The following is an 18,869-nucleotide window of genomic DNA, read 5'->3' as shown; positions in this document are numbered from 1 at the left end:
GTTAACTACTTCATTATGCTTTCATCTTAGTATTTGTATATTTGATTTGTCTTCTTTGAACCAGCTTCAAGTCAAAAAGCCAGATCCTCTAGATAGCTGTTAAAAATAAGGTATTATTTGGTTTGTCAGTGATCTTAATATTTGGTAATATTTGGTCTTTGATGCCCACGACAGAGTTCCAACGCTGCATGATTACCTTGTTCAAGCAGATTGCTCGCTGCCTCATGAGTCGCAAGTTCCACACTCTTCTTTCTTATGATGATCTTGTTCTTGCAGATTTGTGTTTCCTCTGTGGACCCTTTGGCATTTCCTTCTGCAGTGGAAGCAGGTGCCCAAATGGTTAGGATGCGATGAACTTGACTGGTTTCGATCGGATTGTCTGTCATACCAAACATTAAAATCCTTGTGCTAAATGCAGGTGGAAATTGGAAATTATGATTCTTTCTACGAGATGGGAATTCAGTTTTCCCCTGAACAGGTATATGAATCATGATCGTACTTTTCCTTGCAGTTCCTCGAGTATTTTCAGCTATTTCTATCTCGTCACTATTCTGTGGTGCCATTGTCAGATTCTAAAGCTCACTAGAGAAACTAGAAGGATTCTTCCATCCATTACACTGTCTGTAACCGTGCCACACATGCTTAGTCTCCCTGATCAGGTAGCTCATTTATTTCCTCGTAAACTGAGATTTGTCACTAACACAATCTCTCGTTGTTTTTTGTTCAATTTAAAAAGGTGAAGCTAGCAGAGTTGCTGGAACAGGAAGGTGCTGATATAATCCAAACTGAAGGAGGGAAATACTCAAGTCCATCAAAACCTGGTGTCCTTGGTTTGATCGAGAAGGTAACAACAGTACGAATAAGAAATCTTAGCACACTTGTGATGAAAAATGTGATATTTTTCCTCTTTAAAATGTAGGCCACACCAACGCTAGCAGCTGCATACTCCATTTCCCGAGCAGTTCAGATTCCAGTTATGTGCTCATCTGGATTAAGCGCTGTCACTGCACCTATGGCTTTAACAGCAGGAGCAGCTGGTGTGGTATGCGTTCTTTTGCTTTCTAATCTAATCATTATCTGCTACTAGTGAAAGAAATATAGACTCTTTCAGATTCTCTTGTGTTCTTGATTATCTGCTACTACTTCATTGTCAGAAGTAGTTGAACACTAACACTTGGACGCCAACATTTTTGAGTTGGCGCCTAGATTTGACCATCTAACAGACAGGGCTAAAGGATCAACTTCTATGAACACCCTTAATAACTTATACAGATATTTGTGAACAATTAGGTTGGTGGCTATCATTTATCCTCCCTTTTTGTTGTTTTTTCCATGTACCCAATGCAGCTTTCATTTCAAAGGTTCCAAGCTGATGAACAAGGATGGGTGGACACAATCAAGTCAGTGCGATTTGGAGGAGCTGTCAGGATTAGTACCATGGATTGGCTTGGGCAATCTCAATATTTGCGTCAAACTGTCTTCTGGCCTTCCCTATCATCTGCAGTATCTGAGGTATACTATGCACATTTACCGTGAATTTTCCTTATTGAGCTTGGGCTAGTGACGGTTACGCCTGTATTTTATTACAAGAACCGTCGTAGCAAATGTTCGTGCTGCTAGTTTTATTACAATGCACTTCGTATCTTTGATCTAACACGCTTCCGAAACAAGTAATCTTCTCCAAGCATGCCCTGGTCAACGGGCTAGTCACCTACTGGAGTCATTTCCGCGGTGGCACGGATGAATACCTGAAATCCATCCTCGACTCCACCATTCTTTGCCACTCCTCAAGCGGAAACAACTGCAAAGGTAGAGTCAACATCAAGTATTACATTGTGCCTGGCTACAAGAAGACCGGGGCCGCAAAATCCAATAAAGACAAGTCAAACATCAAGTAGCATTTTGTAACTTATTCCTCTTAGGTTATATGCTTGGTTAATATATATGCTTAGAACTTGTAAAGACAGGTCAAACATTAATATGCTTGGTTAATATATCCATCTACAACACTCCGCTTTTTCCTCTAAATATGATTTTCATTTAGCACAGAACTAATGCCAATTTTTTTATTTTGATGCAGTGTTTAAAGAGCTTGAGTAGAAGTTGGCCCTAAAGAAAACTTGTCAGTTACGATATAAACACACTTACGGTATGAATTACATGTATATATAACATTGACATATTATTTAGTACGAGATTTACATGTATGAAAGTTTTCATACAAAATTTCTTGATTGCCTACAACCCCAGGTGTGCTGATGACAAGTTGAAGAAGATGGCTCTAAGAGTGATAGCTGAAAGTCTTTCAGAAGAAGAGATTGCTGGACTTAAAGAAGCAATTCCATGCGATGGACACCAACAACAGCGGTTAGTCAATGATGAGGTTTTGTAAAACTTGTGTGTTTGAAAAATTATTGTCATGAAGTTAAGGATAACTTGTATGATACAAATTTAATTGGTGGATCAATATGTATACATTTTGTTTGTATAATATAAAGTTTTATTTATTTGTTAAATAGTCTTATTATAAAAATGATTGTGGTTGTGGATATTCAATTATATGTAAATTTTGAGTATTTTTATAATTTTGCGTATTTGGACAACGCTTAAAAAACACTATTTTTAAAAGACAACGTTTTTAAGTAATAAAAGACAACGCTTAAAAAACAATGTCTTTGAGACCAACCACAACGCTTTTAAAGCGTTGTCTTTGATATGTGCATTTTTACAACAGCATCTTTAACAACGCTTTTTAAGAACGAATAGACAACGCTTAAAAAGCGTTGTCTTTGTGACCAACCACAACGCTTTTAAAGCGTTGTCTTTGATATGTGCATTTTTACAACAGCATCTATAACAACGCTTTTTAAGAACGAAAAGACAACGCTTAAAAAGCGTTGTCTTTGTGACCAACCACAACGCTTTTAAAGCGTTGTCTTTGATATGACTTTCTACAACACCATCTACAACATCACTTTTTAAGTACATACGACAACGCCAAAAAAGCGTTGTTGTTTAGCTTTTTTCTTGTAGTGTTGTATTAAGCTGTGGTAATATAGTTAGACTCGTGTCTGTAGAGCACTGATATTATAGGTAGTATAGTTGTATTGTCACGCTCCGGAGAAGTCCCCGTCCGAAGAAATTTCGATAGCACCTCCCCTGTACGGGTGACAATCTGAAACATTTCTACAGACACAATATACATCAGCCACAGACGGCTGGAATATATATACAACCACGCAGTTATATATGCAGCCTACTCGGCTGATACCATAAAAATACAACCACGCAATTATATATAAATCTAACAGCCCACTCAACTGTACCAAAACCAAGCACAACGAAAATCCAATAGACAACACATACAACTATAAACAAAGACTGCTAGCCAGCTAGGCTTACACCACACAACCATACAACACTCCGGAAACAAAACTGGAACACAAAGCCAAATACAGACATATCATATACCAAGATAAAAATAAATAAAATGCGGAGACTGGTCTTCTAATGTGACGTGGGGACCGGCAGGTAGGATACTCCAAGCAACTCCATAAACAACCAGGTACCTGAAAAAGACAGTGTCCACGGGGGTGAGTTCAACAACTCAGCAGATATCAGTTGACATGTATAGTAAGATATAACAGTCAGTAATAACTATGGAGTACAGTCTCCTGGACAAAAGATGGAAATGCACAATAGAAAAGGCTGAAGAGAACTGTACTCACCAGGGCCTCCTATAGGAATAGTCAGGTTGTCAGACCGAGAGTATCATAAATCCTGTATGCATGTCAAACATATGCATCCATCCAAATGCAGCATATAAGTGCAACAAACACAATCAGTATATGCATCAATGCATATGATGCCAATGACATGGTCACCCCTAACGCTAGTCATCCATCTCACACACAATGGTGAGACCGAATGGGTAGGGTTGTGACAACCATGCACTCTGACGTCACTGCTCCTGATGAGTGACTGAGTGGACGAGATGCTGTCGGAGTACACCTATCCTCCTACCCCAAATCATAAGTGGGGGAGCGCAAGGCTCTCATCTCCCGGTGCACAATGACGAGGAGGGATCCCGGCATGCTACCACGCTGCAGTACACTACCCATGAGCGTTCCAGCGGAGCACCATCGAACAAACTGACGTGCTACCACGCTGCATCACGCTACCCATGAGCGGACCAACGGAGCACTGACAGTGATGAAACTGGCGATGTGCTCAACAACAATGGAGCAGACTATCGCGCAGCATGCAATCATGCAAATGTTGAATGACACTAAGCATGACAATATCCTGAACCAATCCACATATATATAAAATGTGTACCCTAGTATCAATAAGTCATATCCGAAGATCTAAGGTACACAAGACAAGTATGGTATAAATAAAAACCTGGGTCCTGAACATAATAAGGCATGGTATGTCACTACCTCTATGAGCATATATATAATCACGTGAGTACTAACATAAAATGCATAACAGGTGAGCAAACAAGCATATAACAGGTATCCGGTAGTGACATATCGAAACAAGGACAAACATAATTATTACTAAAGGCTATAACCTACTAAACATATCAACATGACATTATCAAAGATAAGTCAAGGTACCTGTCTCAAATAGCAGGTCCAATCCAGTCAAATCCAACGTCGAGATGTTCGTCTCGAACCAAAGTCGTGTAATACATGATATCCAGATTTAGCTAATTACTTCTAAATAAATTAGCTAAATCAAATCCTCGAGAAGCTAACATAAATTCAAATCCAATTATAAACCCTAATTGGATTATTTAACTCCTCAATCGATTCTAACTAATCCATTCGAATTAGGACTTATAATAATCATAATCAATCATAGCATCTTACCCAATTTAGCCCTAATTCAACACATATATCAAATCCATACTCTTACCTTAAATCACAACCTTGTTCTAGAACAAGAAGCTGTTGGAATTTGCTGGAATCAGTTCCTGCCGAATCCAAGAGCAACCCCACAGCAAGTCCTTTCACTGATCTCTAGGTTTTGTCAGTATCGCCAACACCTGCAAGTATTCCAACCAGCACAAGGATTCTAGTGGAGCTACAATGATCAGACAACAAGAAATTGAATCCAAGCTTACCCCTAAGTGTCTACTGATGGCTCTCGGCAAAAAAAAAAAAAAAATTCCGGCAGCCAAGACCAATGAACAGCAGCACTGAAGTCTCAAACCACAACAGAAACCCTATGTCAGCGCTGACGAAGAGAGGAAAAGGGAGAACCTCGCCTCAACAGTGGAAGCCAGGGCACGGTGGACGACAATCGGAATGGTGGCGCTGAGGAGATGGGTGTCGTCGGAAGCCCTAGATCTGGTAACGTTTTGGGGAAACCATCAGTATGTCCCCGTCGCTGGCTCGAGTGCTCGGCAAAGTCAAAGGGGTGACAACGCACAAAAGACCAGAGAGGGAAGGTGGCTCGGCCGGCGGTGGCGTTGGGTCGGCTGTGTTGACCCGAGGGCGATGCGACAAGGAGGAGGAGAAGGCGCGACTAAGACGATGGCTAGGGCACAGCGGCACCAATCGGAAGAGGAGAAAATCGGCCGGCGGCACGCAGAGAGGAGGAGACGGCGTTGGTGGCCTCAGTATCGCAGGAGGGGAAGAAGAAGGATATGCCACGAACCCTTGGCCACGCTTAAATTACGAGGAGAAGGGAACCGCCGCTGGTTAGGGCACGGGGGTGGTTCGGCAGGGAAAGAAGAGCGGCGCGTGGAGGGAGAAGAAAGAAACGGCGTGAGAAGAGAAAAATAAAGAAAAAGAAAAAGAATAGAAGAGGAAAAAAGAAATTAGGAAAATAAACATTTCCTCGCTAAAATGGGGTAGTCTAAACAGGCTTTCCCCGGAGCCTAGTTTTATCCCCGTAAACTCGTCCATACGGTCTCGGAAAAATTCCAAAAAAAATTCCAAAAAATCTGAAAAAATTCCCTTATTATTATCTACCCATTTTCGGTATTTTACATGTATACTAGTGCGAGGACATATATGTTGGTGAGATTATACTGATCTACACTTGAAAGAAATCACTCCCTAGTAAAAGGGTAGTGTATTCCCCCAAGCTTCCCCTTTGAATCAACCCTTAGGATTACTTGATATTAATCCCATTATTTGTTATATCTGCGATGATTCCATAGAATTAGTTAAGATATTAACACTAGATGACTAGTATATTGGGGACCTGATTGTTTATCATCTACCTATATATTAGTAGAATTATATCGTAATATGGCGAACCGAGTACCCTAGTAAACCCTTTATTGTTATATATGCTCATGCCTATACATTAATAGAATTTTACCATAGAGTAGGATTTCGTGGATCCTACTAGACCCCTTAGTTGCTATACCATGTCGACTATTATCTCTCATTTGTGGTTGAGAGAGTCGTTAACAACCGTTAGTATATCCTGTCGACCATTGTCTCCCATTCGTGGTTGAGAGAATCATCAACTACCATTAGTATATCATGTCTCCCATGCGTGGGTGAGAAGGTCATTAGTGACCATTAGTATATACCTTGTCTGCCCACGAAACCATCCGTGGTAGAGCGTTCTCCCGCAGACAGTGACTAGTTATTTACCCTGTCCGCCCGCAGGACCATTCGTGGTAGAGCGTTCTCCCGCGGACAGTGACTAGTCATTCGCCCTGACTCCCCACGGGACCATCCATGGTAGAGCGTTCTCATGCAGTTAGTTTTTATTATATACTTGCTATATGCCGATCACATATTTGTTCGTGCAGGTTTAGATGTACTGTATGTACTCCCGGCTTGTTGGTTATACTTGGTTGAGCAGGTTAGTGAAATGCTATGTCATTAATTTTACTTTTGGTTAGCTGGTGATTATGTTGAGACACCTACATTGATTAGTAAGTATTTTACCTGAGACTGTATCTTTGATCTCCTGACAGTATTCTATCTATGCACTATTTTCTTCTATCCACTGAGTATATTTTTATTATATACTCACTACCCGTTGTTCTTCTTTAATCCTCTAGGTTAGCAGATAGAGGATATGTGTCGCTCAGAGGTCCTAGCTGCCAGTCCCACTCAAGTTCGAATTTCCGAGTTTGGATTTCTATATGAGTGTTACTTTACTTTCTGCTGCTTGTAGTTTGTGTTTCCTTTTTGTATCAAATGTTTATGTCATTAGTTATATTTTTGATTAATTTAATATGTTCACATGTGCATGCATACATATACACATATGTCATTATGAGTTGTGATTTTATATTGCATCGATTCTTGTGTTGATTTTTATTGGTTTGATATCAATTATGCCATATATTATCACTAGGGGGTACCGTCCACTTTGGAGGACAAGTATACCCTTGGGGTGTGACAGTTTCAGCATACTCTGGGGGGAGATGACCTCTGGATTCACTGCTCTCCAAGATGACATGACCAACAGATTTGAGCAAATTTTTCAGGCTCTATATGCGCTTGAGCGACCACTACCACCACCTGCTGACGATGATTAGACCTGATTGTATTACCTACATTATTATGCATTGTATATGACTTGATTCACCATCTCCAATTAGTTTTTTCTTCTTAGTCTGATTGCTAAATGATGTGGTAATGAGGGGTCCACCCAGTGGAGGGTCATTGCCACGGTGGAGGTCAAAGGTCCGCGTTAGGGCAGTTAATACCCCTGTAACATCGGCCAATTGGGCGATCCACTCGCCCAACTGGGATAGAGAAGGTTCGATCCAACATCATTATAGCTTGGCCACATACCGAGCTTTTGACGCTCAAGAAAGAAGTATCGACGAGGCGGATGTAGAATGGCGATCCCGCCTAGACTTACATCGAGTCTCGGAACTAGCAAAGCGGAGCCATGACCAAACAGATTACATTCAAAGTGGAGCTCGGACAATGGAAGGATGGCCGAGCAACTACCCCGCTCGGCCCGAAGACGATAGCGGTCGAACGGCTGATGATTCGCCGAGCGGAGGAAACAGCTCTACTCGACCCAGTAATGGACAAAAGGAGGAACTGGCGATATCCTTCTGGGAGCCTGTGCCACCAACAGACAACATGGTCGGTGGCATGGTCAGACAGCGGATCGTACGACGGAAGTTTCCCCTGTCACGTCAAAGATATGCTAGGGTCATTAAGGTATGATGTCAGGGACACTTTCCTGACATGTCTTTTTAGAAAAAGCTTTGAGAAGCGTGTACGCCTCGAGGAGCATGCACGCGCACCCCCGGAGCCCTATATAAAGGGCCCCAAGCTTCAACAGAGGTATGTTAATTTTTACTATAGTCACACTGTTACACTGTTACTCTGTTACTCCGCTTCCTTGCTTGCACATCACCGGAGACAGACTTGAGCATAGGAGGGTCATCGCCGAGGAACCCCTCCCTAGCTCATCACTGACGCTGCTGTAGTTGCAGGTTCGTCTAGCGCGAAGTCCATGCACGGTCAACGGGAGCACCACGTCCCCAGCACCCATTGCCTCGACTCTCGGACAGGATCACTAAATATGCTTAATAGACTAGGACGTTAATTTTCAAAATTGTTTTCAAGTTCATCTTTAAAATTCTAGGGTAAATTTCTTATTTATATTTCTCAAAATTCCTTATGTTTAGAATTTTCAAAATCAATTTTAGCCTTTGTCTAGATCAAATCCTTAGAAAGCATGCTCCTATAGATTTAAAGCTTGAACATCTCACCAATACATTAGGGCTACCTTGTTTGTGTATTGTTGAACTTAGAAAAGGGTGAGATACATAGGTAGATTGTCTGGACTTAAAATGCTTTTATCAGTGCATCAATACAAGTCTGGGTGTTAAAAACCACACTAACAGTAATCAGGTTAAGTTTTTCAGATTAGTCAAACACTAACTGGATAAATTAACTTAACATGGCTAATCAAGTGAAAATTGCTATCTTATGATAGTCAGTGGGTAACTAATGGTTAGATAGTTAAGGACACTTTCTAGTTATTTTATTTTAAAATACTGTTAGATTCAGGGGAGTATTAATAATTATATTTTTTTATTATTATTTTTAAATTTTTTACTTTCTTAATCTTTAAAAGTTTTAAAGATGTTTTTAAAAATTAGTTTGACTAATTTTTTTTTGAAAATAACTTGATATAGTCTTTTAAAATTATTTTTAAATATTATCGTACTACTTAGGAAACCTTAAAATGTTTTTGGAAAAAGGCATTTTTGAAAACATCTTTATATCTATTTCAAAATTCAAAACTCAAAATGTTTAGTGAGTTCTATTAAAATGTTTTCAAAATTTTAAAATATTTTCCAAACTCTTTCCATTTTTGAAAATGTTGTTTCCTTAATTTTTCTAACTTTCTTTTAACATTTTCAAAAAATTTTATATATCTTTTGAAAATCTAGTTAAGTTTGAAAACTTAATAGCCTTTTAAAAAATTATCTAAACTTTATTTTTAGAAATTATACACGTAGATTAAAGACATATTTGAAAATCATTACCTTTTTTATTAAATTTTTACTCACGTTTATAAGATTGACGTCCCCCAGTAAACCTAAAAAAATTTCAGTTGTTAAAATTTCCTTAGCCAATTTTTTTTAATTTTTTTACTTGTTTGTATTTATTACCTTTGATGAATGGCAAAGGGGGAGGGTTAGGTGGTTTAAGTTAGAAACAAATACTAGACAAAACACCAACCTAACTAAATCAAAATTATTTCATTGGTACAGTTATTTTTGTATATTTTTTACTAACTTAACGCAGGTTGTCATTGCATAAAAAATGGGAAGATTGTTGGTGCGGTTAGCACTAACGGTCTAACTCAAGTTTTGATGAATGACAAAGTAGGTTAAGTTAATTGTGTTATGATCTAACATTTTGATTGAGTGTGCAAGAGAAATCTAGCTAGGTCGATGGGCTGACATGATAGCTGGTAAGAAGTCCAAATAGGTCGACGGGCTGACCTGATATCTGGCATGAAGCCCAACTAGGTCAACGGATTGACCCGATAGTTGGCACGAAGTCAAGATAAGTCGACGGGCTGACCTGATAGCTGACACAAAGTCCAGACTGGTCGACGGGCTGATCGGATGTCTGGCAAAAGGTAAGTAAAGGTAAGTCACTGGAGGAGAGTGACCGCGAGGACACATCCTAGTTGAGGGGCAGTAACCGTCGGTCTAGTCTAGGACCATTTGGGATCTCTAGACTGAGACCTTGACTAGTTCCTGGTCTTGGGAGGACATGAACTAATTACTCTATTTTCTCTATTGTTATAACACTTGTCTTGCAAGGTGTTTTGGGCTAACACATTTGTTGCAGCGCAAGAAAACAAGCAAAGGAACAAAGTTGCCTTCGGGTGAACAGTACCCGAAGGCGCCTTCCATGCCTTTGGAAGACGCCTCGGTACGTTCATGGAAGGCGCCTTCCATAGGATAAATTTTGATCGATTCACAGATAAGGTGCAGCAAAGGCAGGATAAAATTTTATTCCATTGGAGGCACCTTTAAGGCCTTTGGAAGGTGCCTTCCAAGCCCTTTATAAGGCTGTTTCGAGGAAGGTTTCAAACAACAATGAAATACAAGCTATTGCGCGCACATTTGAGCCTCCGACTGCTTCCGATTGCTACTATGACTCTGCTATGAAGCTGCTGAGCCCGACGACTGATTCGAGGAGTTCTGTTCGCACCCAGCAGATAGACATCAATACAAAGCACTTCATTTTAGTACCTTAAGTGTTGTTAACATATTTTTTTTTGTACTTAATTTCTATAAAAACGACAAGTGGAGTTTGTTGCACTTGACCTAGTTCTTTGTACTTGATTCTCTCTTTCGGGGGTACCGGAAGAGGTTTTTAGTGGATTGCCCATCGATAGGTCCGTGGGACCCGGGCCTTGGAGTAGGTGTCGTCGAAGGCTCCGAACCAAGTAAAACTGGTTTTGTTAGCATTGTATTTATCTTTCTGTTTCCGCTGCTTACTCGATAACGATTTTCAATGAATACTATTCACCCCCCCCCCCTCCTCTAGTATTTTCACGATCCGACAGTTTCAACTCTTTCCACTGCATATCAACAACGAAGCAAGCAAACAAAACACAACGAGCTATTCATCCCCTCTCTAGCTACAAATCGACCCAAATATGAAGCTCGATCGGTACTTCTTGGATGGAGCAGTAGCTTGCTTAGAGATGAGTAGTAGACTTGTCACACGAACAGTAGACTTGTCACACGAACAGCAGCTTTGCACAAAGATGAACTCATAACCAATAATCAGCCTAGAACCTCAAGCGCCACTTTTATAAGAATTGTCAACATTCGGTCGATCGATCCTTGGTTCGGTCGACCAAACCCTCTCCCTTCTTTCTTCGCTGAGATATGATCTTCCAACATTAATTGATCTTTAATAGTTCAGTCGACCGAACGGTGACCTTCCCTCTTCACCGAGATTCACACTTAATATGATTTTAATGCAATGATCAATCGGTCGAATGATATTGTTATTCGGTTGACCGATCAACCAGGTTTCCTTCTCTACATTGTCTCGGTTTGATCTGTGCCATATCATCAAGGTTTGGTTGATCGATCTTCTGTTCGGTCGACCGATTAGACTTGAATCGAACTTTGCTTTGTTCTACTCTGATATGATCTTTGGTCTGAATCCACCTGGTTCGGTCAATCGATCCCTGCGTTCGGTGGACCGATTAGGTCAGATCTACAAAACAGTGTTAGATAATATAAACCTATAAAATAAAGGTTAACACAGTAATATTATATTTGATGCATGTGTAAAATATCATAGTAGATAATAATTAAATAATAATGTTTAATAGGCTAATAGTCTTAACAGAAATTTTAAGAATTTTTCAGGATTTAAACAGTGTCTGTATGACTCGTTTTGAGGGTATAAATCGGTGAGGCTAGATGGAAGCCTGTTTGGAATACCCCGTAAGTGGGAGTTGATTGGATTAATTGACATATGGTTGGATTTAATTAACCTAATGTATATAATTAAAAGCCTAGGTTTCCTCATCACTTTCCCGATTCTTCCCCTCTCACGCCGATTTCTTCCTCCCCTCCCGATCCATCGCCTACTCTCCTGATCGTCGCCCATGCCCTAACTTCCTCTCATCCGCCACACCTCCCGATCATAGATTGCAGTCGTCCATCTCCACTACCGCGGCTTGTTCCACAACCACTACTTCGGCGTTGGTTGCTAAGGTTTGGGAGGAGCTCGTCCTCGCACATTGACCGGTATCACAGTCGCCTCTCTCGCAATCAAGCCATAGTTCTGAGATCGCGATCCACCCGACGCTGACCGCCGTCTCTTCCTTTTGACACCTTGGTGGCCCGATTCTTTCCTTTTCCCTTGCCTTGGTTTCTTTCTTATTGCGCCGACCATCAGAACTCTTCAACCAAAGTCGAGCAGTTGACCTAGCGTGCCTCTCTTTTTCTCTAATATGATCAGTGTCACTCCAATCAGCCGGACACCGACAGAGCACCATCGATCGATTCATGTTGCACGATCCTTTTCCCTTTCTCCTTGTGCGTCGCTGCTCTCTCCATTTTCCAATCACAGTGGTTGGTCACTTAGCACTGGTTGTGGTGTAACCATCGATCTCCACTGCCCCTGCAATTTGAAGGTACGAGGTGCTCTTTGTATCTCTGTTCTTCCTTAATTTGATTGCTCCATACGCATTGTCACTCAATCAACACAATTGGTTGTAGATTTAAACCTGCAGAGATTATACCTTTTTTCATTCCCGACGCACTCAGTGTCATCGTAGGGGGTATGGCCGCCATGAGGCATCGTTAAAGTTGGAGCTGTCGGCATAGATTTGGGGTAAGAGTCTTTAATAGAGTGATGAATATGTTTAATTGATGATTATGTGAATTTGTGTTAGTGACATTTTGATCAGGTGGATTAATAGTTGAGTGGATGATTGGCTTGATTTAGGTGATTAGATGATTATATGTTTGTTAATAAAAAAAAAGTTTGAATTGATATTGTGTTTAATTAGGTGGATCTCCATAGGTGGATTTCCACGTACAAATTAATGGGTGGAGGGGTGATTAATGGTTTGATGAAATATTGAAATTATGGATTCATTGTTTAGTTGAATTCATTTGTTGGATTGTTAGTTTATATCTTATTTGGATAATTGAAATATGTTAACCGGTATGGTTACATGGATCCGTTAAGGAGTTGGTAATGATGAGTAAAATCTAATTCAATCAATGGATTTGGGTGAATCGAGGTTAATCGTTCGACTAGGATTTTCTCTAATTAGTTTGGATTTTGGATTTAGTTAGTTGTTGTTTATGTGAATAGCTAAACTGTACAGTATATGATTTTTAGGATGTTGTTTCAAGACGAGCACTTCGACGTGGGGATTGTTTAGCTCGATCTATGTTTAAGGCGGGTACTTCTTTCTTTATCTCTTTAGTACATTGATCTTAGTGCATGAGCTATATTCTTGGATAGTTCTTGTATTTACCTTGACTCCACTCGCATTTTTCCTGCATTTGATACTTCCACTCAATCTTTGAGCTACTCATTTCTATATCTATACAGTCTCTCGTTGCTATCCATGATATTTAGTAGATACCAAACACCAGATACTAGATATTGGATATATAGATATCAGATACCATGTTTACTTGCTGTGACTGCTATCTATTCATGTTTCTTATTGAGCATGCTGGCTTCATGTAGCATACCTATTTTCTGTTTATATATATATGATGACTACTGCATGTTACGCATCATGTCATTACATGTATGCCGACGACCATATCTCCCTTGTGGTTGAGAGGGTCGTTAGTCAGGGTTGCACGCTCAGCCACTCATGGGTAGTGGTAGTTAGAGCGTGCCGCTTGTCCTGACGTGCTCTCACTCAGTCACTCATGGGTAGTGATAGCTGGAGTTGCGAGCAGCAGGGACCTCCGTCTTAGATGTAGCTAGTTAGCTACTATGCAACTGTTCCCTCGGCCACTCGAGAGTAGTGGTAGCTAGAGTGGTGTACAGTCTGTCATTGTCCCGACCTCTCGACCATACAGGGGTCATGGCACAGGGGGGTGAGCAGGAGTGACCATCCGTGCATACGCTGTTATTATTATGCTGTTATTGCTTACTTATGCTGCTATTGTTTATTTATGCTATTGTTGCTTACTTATGCTAATATGCTCACATAGGTTGAGATATATACCTGAGGTATGGGTTTAGACACTAGTTTGTTTATTGATAATATGTATATATCTCACATGTTACTCATGTAGTTATGAGTAGTACTGTAGCATGTCTTTGCCACACCTGACCTTCTATTACTAGACTAGGATATGATTTCAGGTATGGACAATTATTATGATATCCCAGTATCTGCTATTTTCCCTACGAGACTGTATACCTTTGTATCTCTAGTTCTTTATTATGTTCATGCACTATCTGTTTTTTACCCCCTGAGTCTTAGTACTCACCACCCCGTAAACTGGTTTATTTCGCCAGGTAGCAGGTAAAAGATTTATGGAGTCGCTTAGAGGTCCTGTTCGCCAGTCCCACGTCACATTCGAGGGCGATCTTCTGGTTTCAGTTTCTTACGCTATTTTATTTTGGATTTGTGATCTTGGCAGTGTAATAGTTTGATGTGGACTTGGAGTTTTTTCCTGTGGTATTCTTGTATTTGGTTTGGTGATGTGTCAAGCCGAGCAAGCTCGTAGTAAGTTATTTTATTCGTTTCATGTTCGTTATTTTGTGATTTCCGCTGTGCTATGTTTCAGCCGAGTGGGCTGCATTATTAACTGCGTGGTTATGTTATGTTTTAGCCGTGTGGGCTGCATTATTAACTATGTGGTTGTGTGTATATTCTAGCCATATGTGGCTGATGAATTTTGTATGTGTGTATGCCTCAGATTGTCACCGATACAGGAGAGATGCTATCGAAATTTTTCGATAGGGACTCCTTTGAGGCGTGACGATTTATTAGTATCAGAGCTACAGGTTTACGAGACCTATTTACTGTGTTTTAGTATTCCGTGATTTGGTTTCTCAATGTGACTTTTCGAGTTTTGGGACCAGGCATCGACAAGAATCTCCAAGCTATAAGAGGTATGTTTACATTTTGTTATCTTACATTTTTGTCTGTACATGCATAGTTGTTCTGATAGTTATGTCATGTATTAGTACTCTTTTGTTAGTATCTGTCTAGTTGTTTATAGCATACATCACATGTGTTGGGTCAATCACTGATCACGGTTGATCCTACTAGAGATCAAGGATTACAGTCTTATGGGATTTCCTTTACCATACCACTAGTATTATTAGTTTCTGTTATCACTAGTGTGGTAGTGGATAGTATCTGCTAAATATCATGTTGTTTCGGTTAGTAGAGGACCGATGTACCTTTGTTGACTTGCTTAGTAGAGTATTGATCTACTCTAATTGGTTCGGTCAGTAGAGGACCAATTTACTCTTAATGTTTCAGTTAGTAGAGGACCGATTTACCTTTATTGGCTTGATCAGTAGAAGATTAATCCATTCTTGTCGGTGTAGTTAGTAGAGTACTGAGTATTTTTATTAGTTCGGTCAGTAGGGGGCCGAATTATACTATTTCAAGAAGATTCTGACCTTTGGATTATTTGTGTTTGGTTAGATAACCTAGAAGACACATTTGAGTTCATGACTTGTACAGACGTACAATTGACTGAGTTAGCCGCATACCATTGTTGGCTTAACTAGTTTGTAGAGGATCAATGTATCCTATTCCATGGGGACTTTGACCATGGACTGTATGTACCTAGTAGGATAACTTAGAAGGTACATTCGGATAGATGACCCCCACTAATATGGAAAAATGTAGAGCTAGTTGCTTAACACTTACGTGATACATCTGATATATAGGTGAATGAATTGGTGAGTGCATTCAGATATATGACTTGTACTGGTGTGGAAAAGATGATGTTAGCTGTGTATCCTTTACGTGATCAGATACCATGTGAAGAAAGATGTAGAAGACAAAATTGAGAACAAAACATCTCTTAGTCATTGTTTTGAGGATTTTTGGAGGGAGAGTACTTCTCTACTTCCTTTAGAAGTGTAATGGTTTATAAGACGATGATCAGTTGACTTGTCTAGTGCGGTTCCATAAGAGATCCTGACTCATGGACTGATCAGATAGGGATAGATATCCTCGATGATACCTGGAGATGTATGACCCACAGTAATATCAAGGTGGTGTTAGCTGATTAACACCTATGAAAATTCCACTGTTATCGAGTGGAAATGTTAAATGATGATTTACAAGCAGAGCGTTAATTGACAGTTATGTCAGTTAGCTATTTGTTGATAGTGCTTCTCTACCCTTGTGTGCATTTCACTAGAGGTTACTGAACCTCAAGTGGAGCAATCGTAGTATGTGTTACAAGATAATGGTTAGTCGTCTCAACTATCATTGTATCTATAAGTAGCTCAAGACCCTGATCACATGATCATTTTACTAAAGGTCTTGAAGTCTATATGTTAGATTAAGATGTTCGATATTTTATCGACATTTGTCGGAAGACATTTACGGGTATGATTATGGGATTTGTCGATATATTCTCCGATGAGTATACTCTCGGTCAAGAAGTTGAGTGACCCTTTGGACATTGCAATGTTATTTCCTTAACTGTGGATACTTGAGTATCTGAAGGATGGAATTTGACATATTCCTTGGACTTCAGTAGTCATACACCATTGATAGGGTGATGATATATTTCTACATCATGATAGTATATCATGATGAGAATTGGTCACTAGGAAAATTATCAGATTTGATTGATGTTGTGGATGTTGTGAGATTAGATATTGTGATATGTTGATTTATGATGATTTATTGGTGGATAATCTTTTACACAACATCTAAATGTTGTGATATCTGGTGTTCTGATACTTTATTAGTGGATGTTTGACTTGGTGATCTATTATTTGGTGGTTGTCGTTGATGGTGATATGGGAAGTAGGATATCTGTGATATCTATGGATTTGGTAACTTGTAGTTAGTGATCAGATTGTAGACTCGTTGCCAGTGATCTTAAGGTAGAGAATGTCCGTTGTACGGATATTATGAGTCTTTGGTTTTACCATTTAGGCTTACGGTGCCCTAGATGTTTTCATGGACTCGATGAATTTGGTATTCTTAGGGTATTTGGATCAGTGATGTTGTCTTTAGTGACAATATTGTGATTTATTCCAGATCTGAGGTGGATCAAGTACACCATCTTCACATAGTTCTAGAGATGTTTCGACGAGAACATCTATATGCGAAGTTCAATAGTGCGTATTTTGATTATCTTCGGTGAGATTTTTGGAACACATGGTCACCAGTAGGGGCACACCTATGTGTTGGTCCCCGTGGGTGTTTTGATGTGATCAACCAAGTTAGGTTAGGTCCTATTTTGTTTTGATCTCTATGTTTAAGTGTGCAGGAGCATAGGAGCGCAGGAAGTCGAGCGGAAGATGCAGCTAGCGAGAAGGATGACACGGGAAGGGAGTCGACGAGTTCGGTGCATTCGAATAATGAAAGAGCTGTGGAAGAGTACATCGGTGGACGAGAAGAATGTGCGCGACGTTTGAGGGACGAGAAGCCGGGGTGGAAGCCTGCTCGAGGAGAAGGCCGGAAATTGGGTTCGGGTAAGCCCTATTTTGGTTGGCCGCAATCGCCCAAGTTATCGGGACTTCGGAAGCTAAAGTGAAGATGAAGAAGTGTTGGAAAAGGAGCTGGAGGTGCCCTTAACAAACTGTTGAGGCCCCTCCGCCCTCACCAGAGTGAGGCACCCTCAATGCACTTAGAGGCGCCCTCAACTGGGTCAAACAGACCGTTTATGTGCGGATAAAGTTTTATCCACTTATCCCCTTGGAGGTGCCCTCAACCCCTTTGGAGGCGCCCCCAAGACTCGAGATAGGATTTCAGGAGCTATATAAATGCCCCTAGAGCTAGGAAATTAATGATTCAACTCTGTATTCAATTCCTAGCAACTAGTTAGAGCTTTCAGTGTGTAAAAAGCTTCTCTGCCTTCAAAGAAGGAGATTCTTAGTGAGCTGTTCAACCGCCTTGGATTAACAACCACCTAGATTGTAACCAAGTCAACTGCTGAGTCTTCTCTTCTGTTTTTCTGTTATTTTATTTTTATTGTTGCAATTTTAAGAGTTGAAAGTACGATGAGAGTATTTTCGTTTTGCAGGCAATTCACCCGTCCCCTCTTACCGGTCCCACTGCACCAATAAGTGGTATCATTCCAGACTGCCTCAGAAGGACTAACCGCTGTCTGAAGCAACAAAGATCAAGACGATGGCCGGTGCAAGTATTCATCCCCCAAAATTTGACATAGACTTCTCTACGTGGAAACGCCGAATGGAGGTATTCTTCAAAATAGAATTTGATATTCTTTTAATAATGAAATATGGTTTTGCAACCCCTAAAGACAAGGAAGAATACAACTGGAGGAAAAAGGAGCAAGCCGATTTCGTGGCCAACGGAAAGACTGAGTTCCATCTACTCAGCGTTCTGTCACCCCAGGAGGTAAGTCGGATCGGAAGTTACGACTCCGCCAAAGACCTCTGGGAAAAATTCCTGGAGCTCCACGAAGGCACCTCAGAAGTGAAGTTAGCAAGGCGCGACATCCTCCGGACTCAGCTGACAAATCTCCGGATGAACAACGACGAAAGGGTAGCGCAACTTCAAGCGAGAATTAAGGAACTAATAGCTCAACTAAGCTTGGAGAATCGGTAACAAACCGAGACTCGATCCGGTATGCGCCCAACGTCTTCCCAAGAACTCCAGAATGGGCGTCCTTAGTAGATGAATACTACATCTCTAAGACTTTGAGGTAAGTATGTTAGAAA

At 40.5% G+C, this 18,869-nt stretch overlaps 1 protein-coding gene across 1 annotated transcript; it reads left to right on the top strand.

The window, feature by feature from the left end:
* Window positions 1–258: 258 nt before the first annotated feature.
* LOC122042342 (uncharacterized protein ycf23-like) lies at window positions 259–1,087 on the top strand. Its single transcript, XM_042602400.1, has 5 exons — window positions 259–339; window positions 419–478; window positions 570–659; window positions 737–844; window positions 920–1,087. Exons 1-5 carry the CDS (start codon window positions 259–261, stop codon window positions 1,085–1,087), a joined length of 507 nt encoding a protein of 168 aa, XP_042458334.1.
* Window positions 1,088–18,869: the final 17,782 nt, after the last annotated feature.

Source organism: Zingiber officinale, chromosome 1B, assembly GCF_018446385.1.
Source record: "Zingiber officinale cultivar Zhangliang chromosome 1B, Zo_v1.1, whole genome shotgun sequence".
NCBI lineage: Eukaryota > Viridiplantae > Streptophyta > Magnoliopsida > Zingiberales > Zingiberaceae > Zingiber > Zingiber officinale.
The sequence above is the reverse complement of the archived record's forward strand: the minus strand, read 5'-3'. Positions and strand labels throughout refer to the sequence as shown.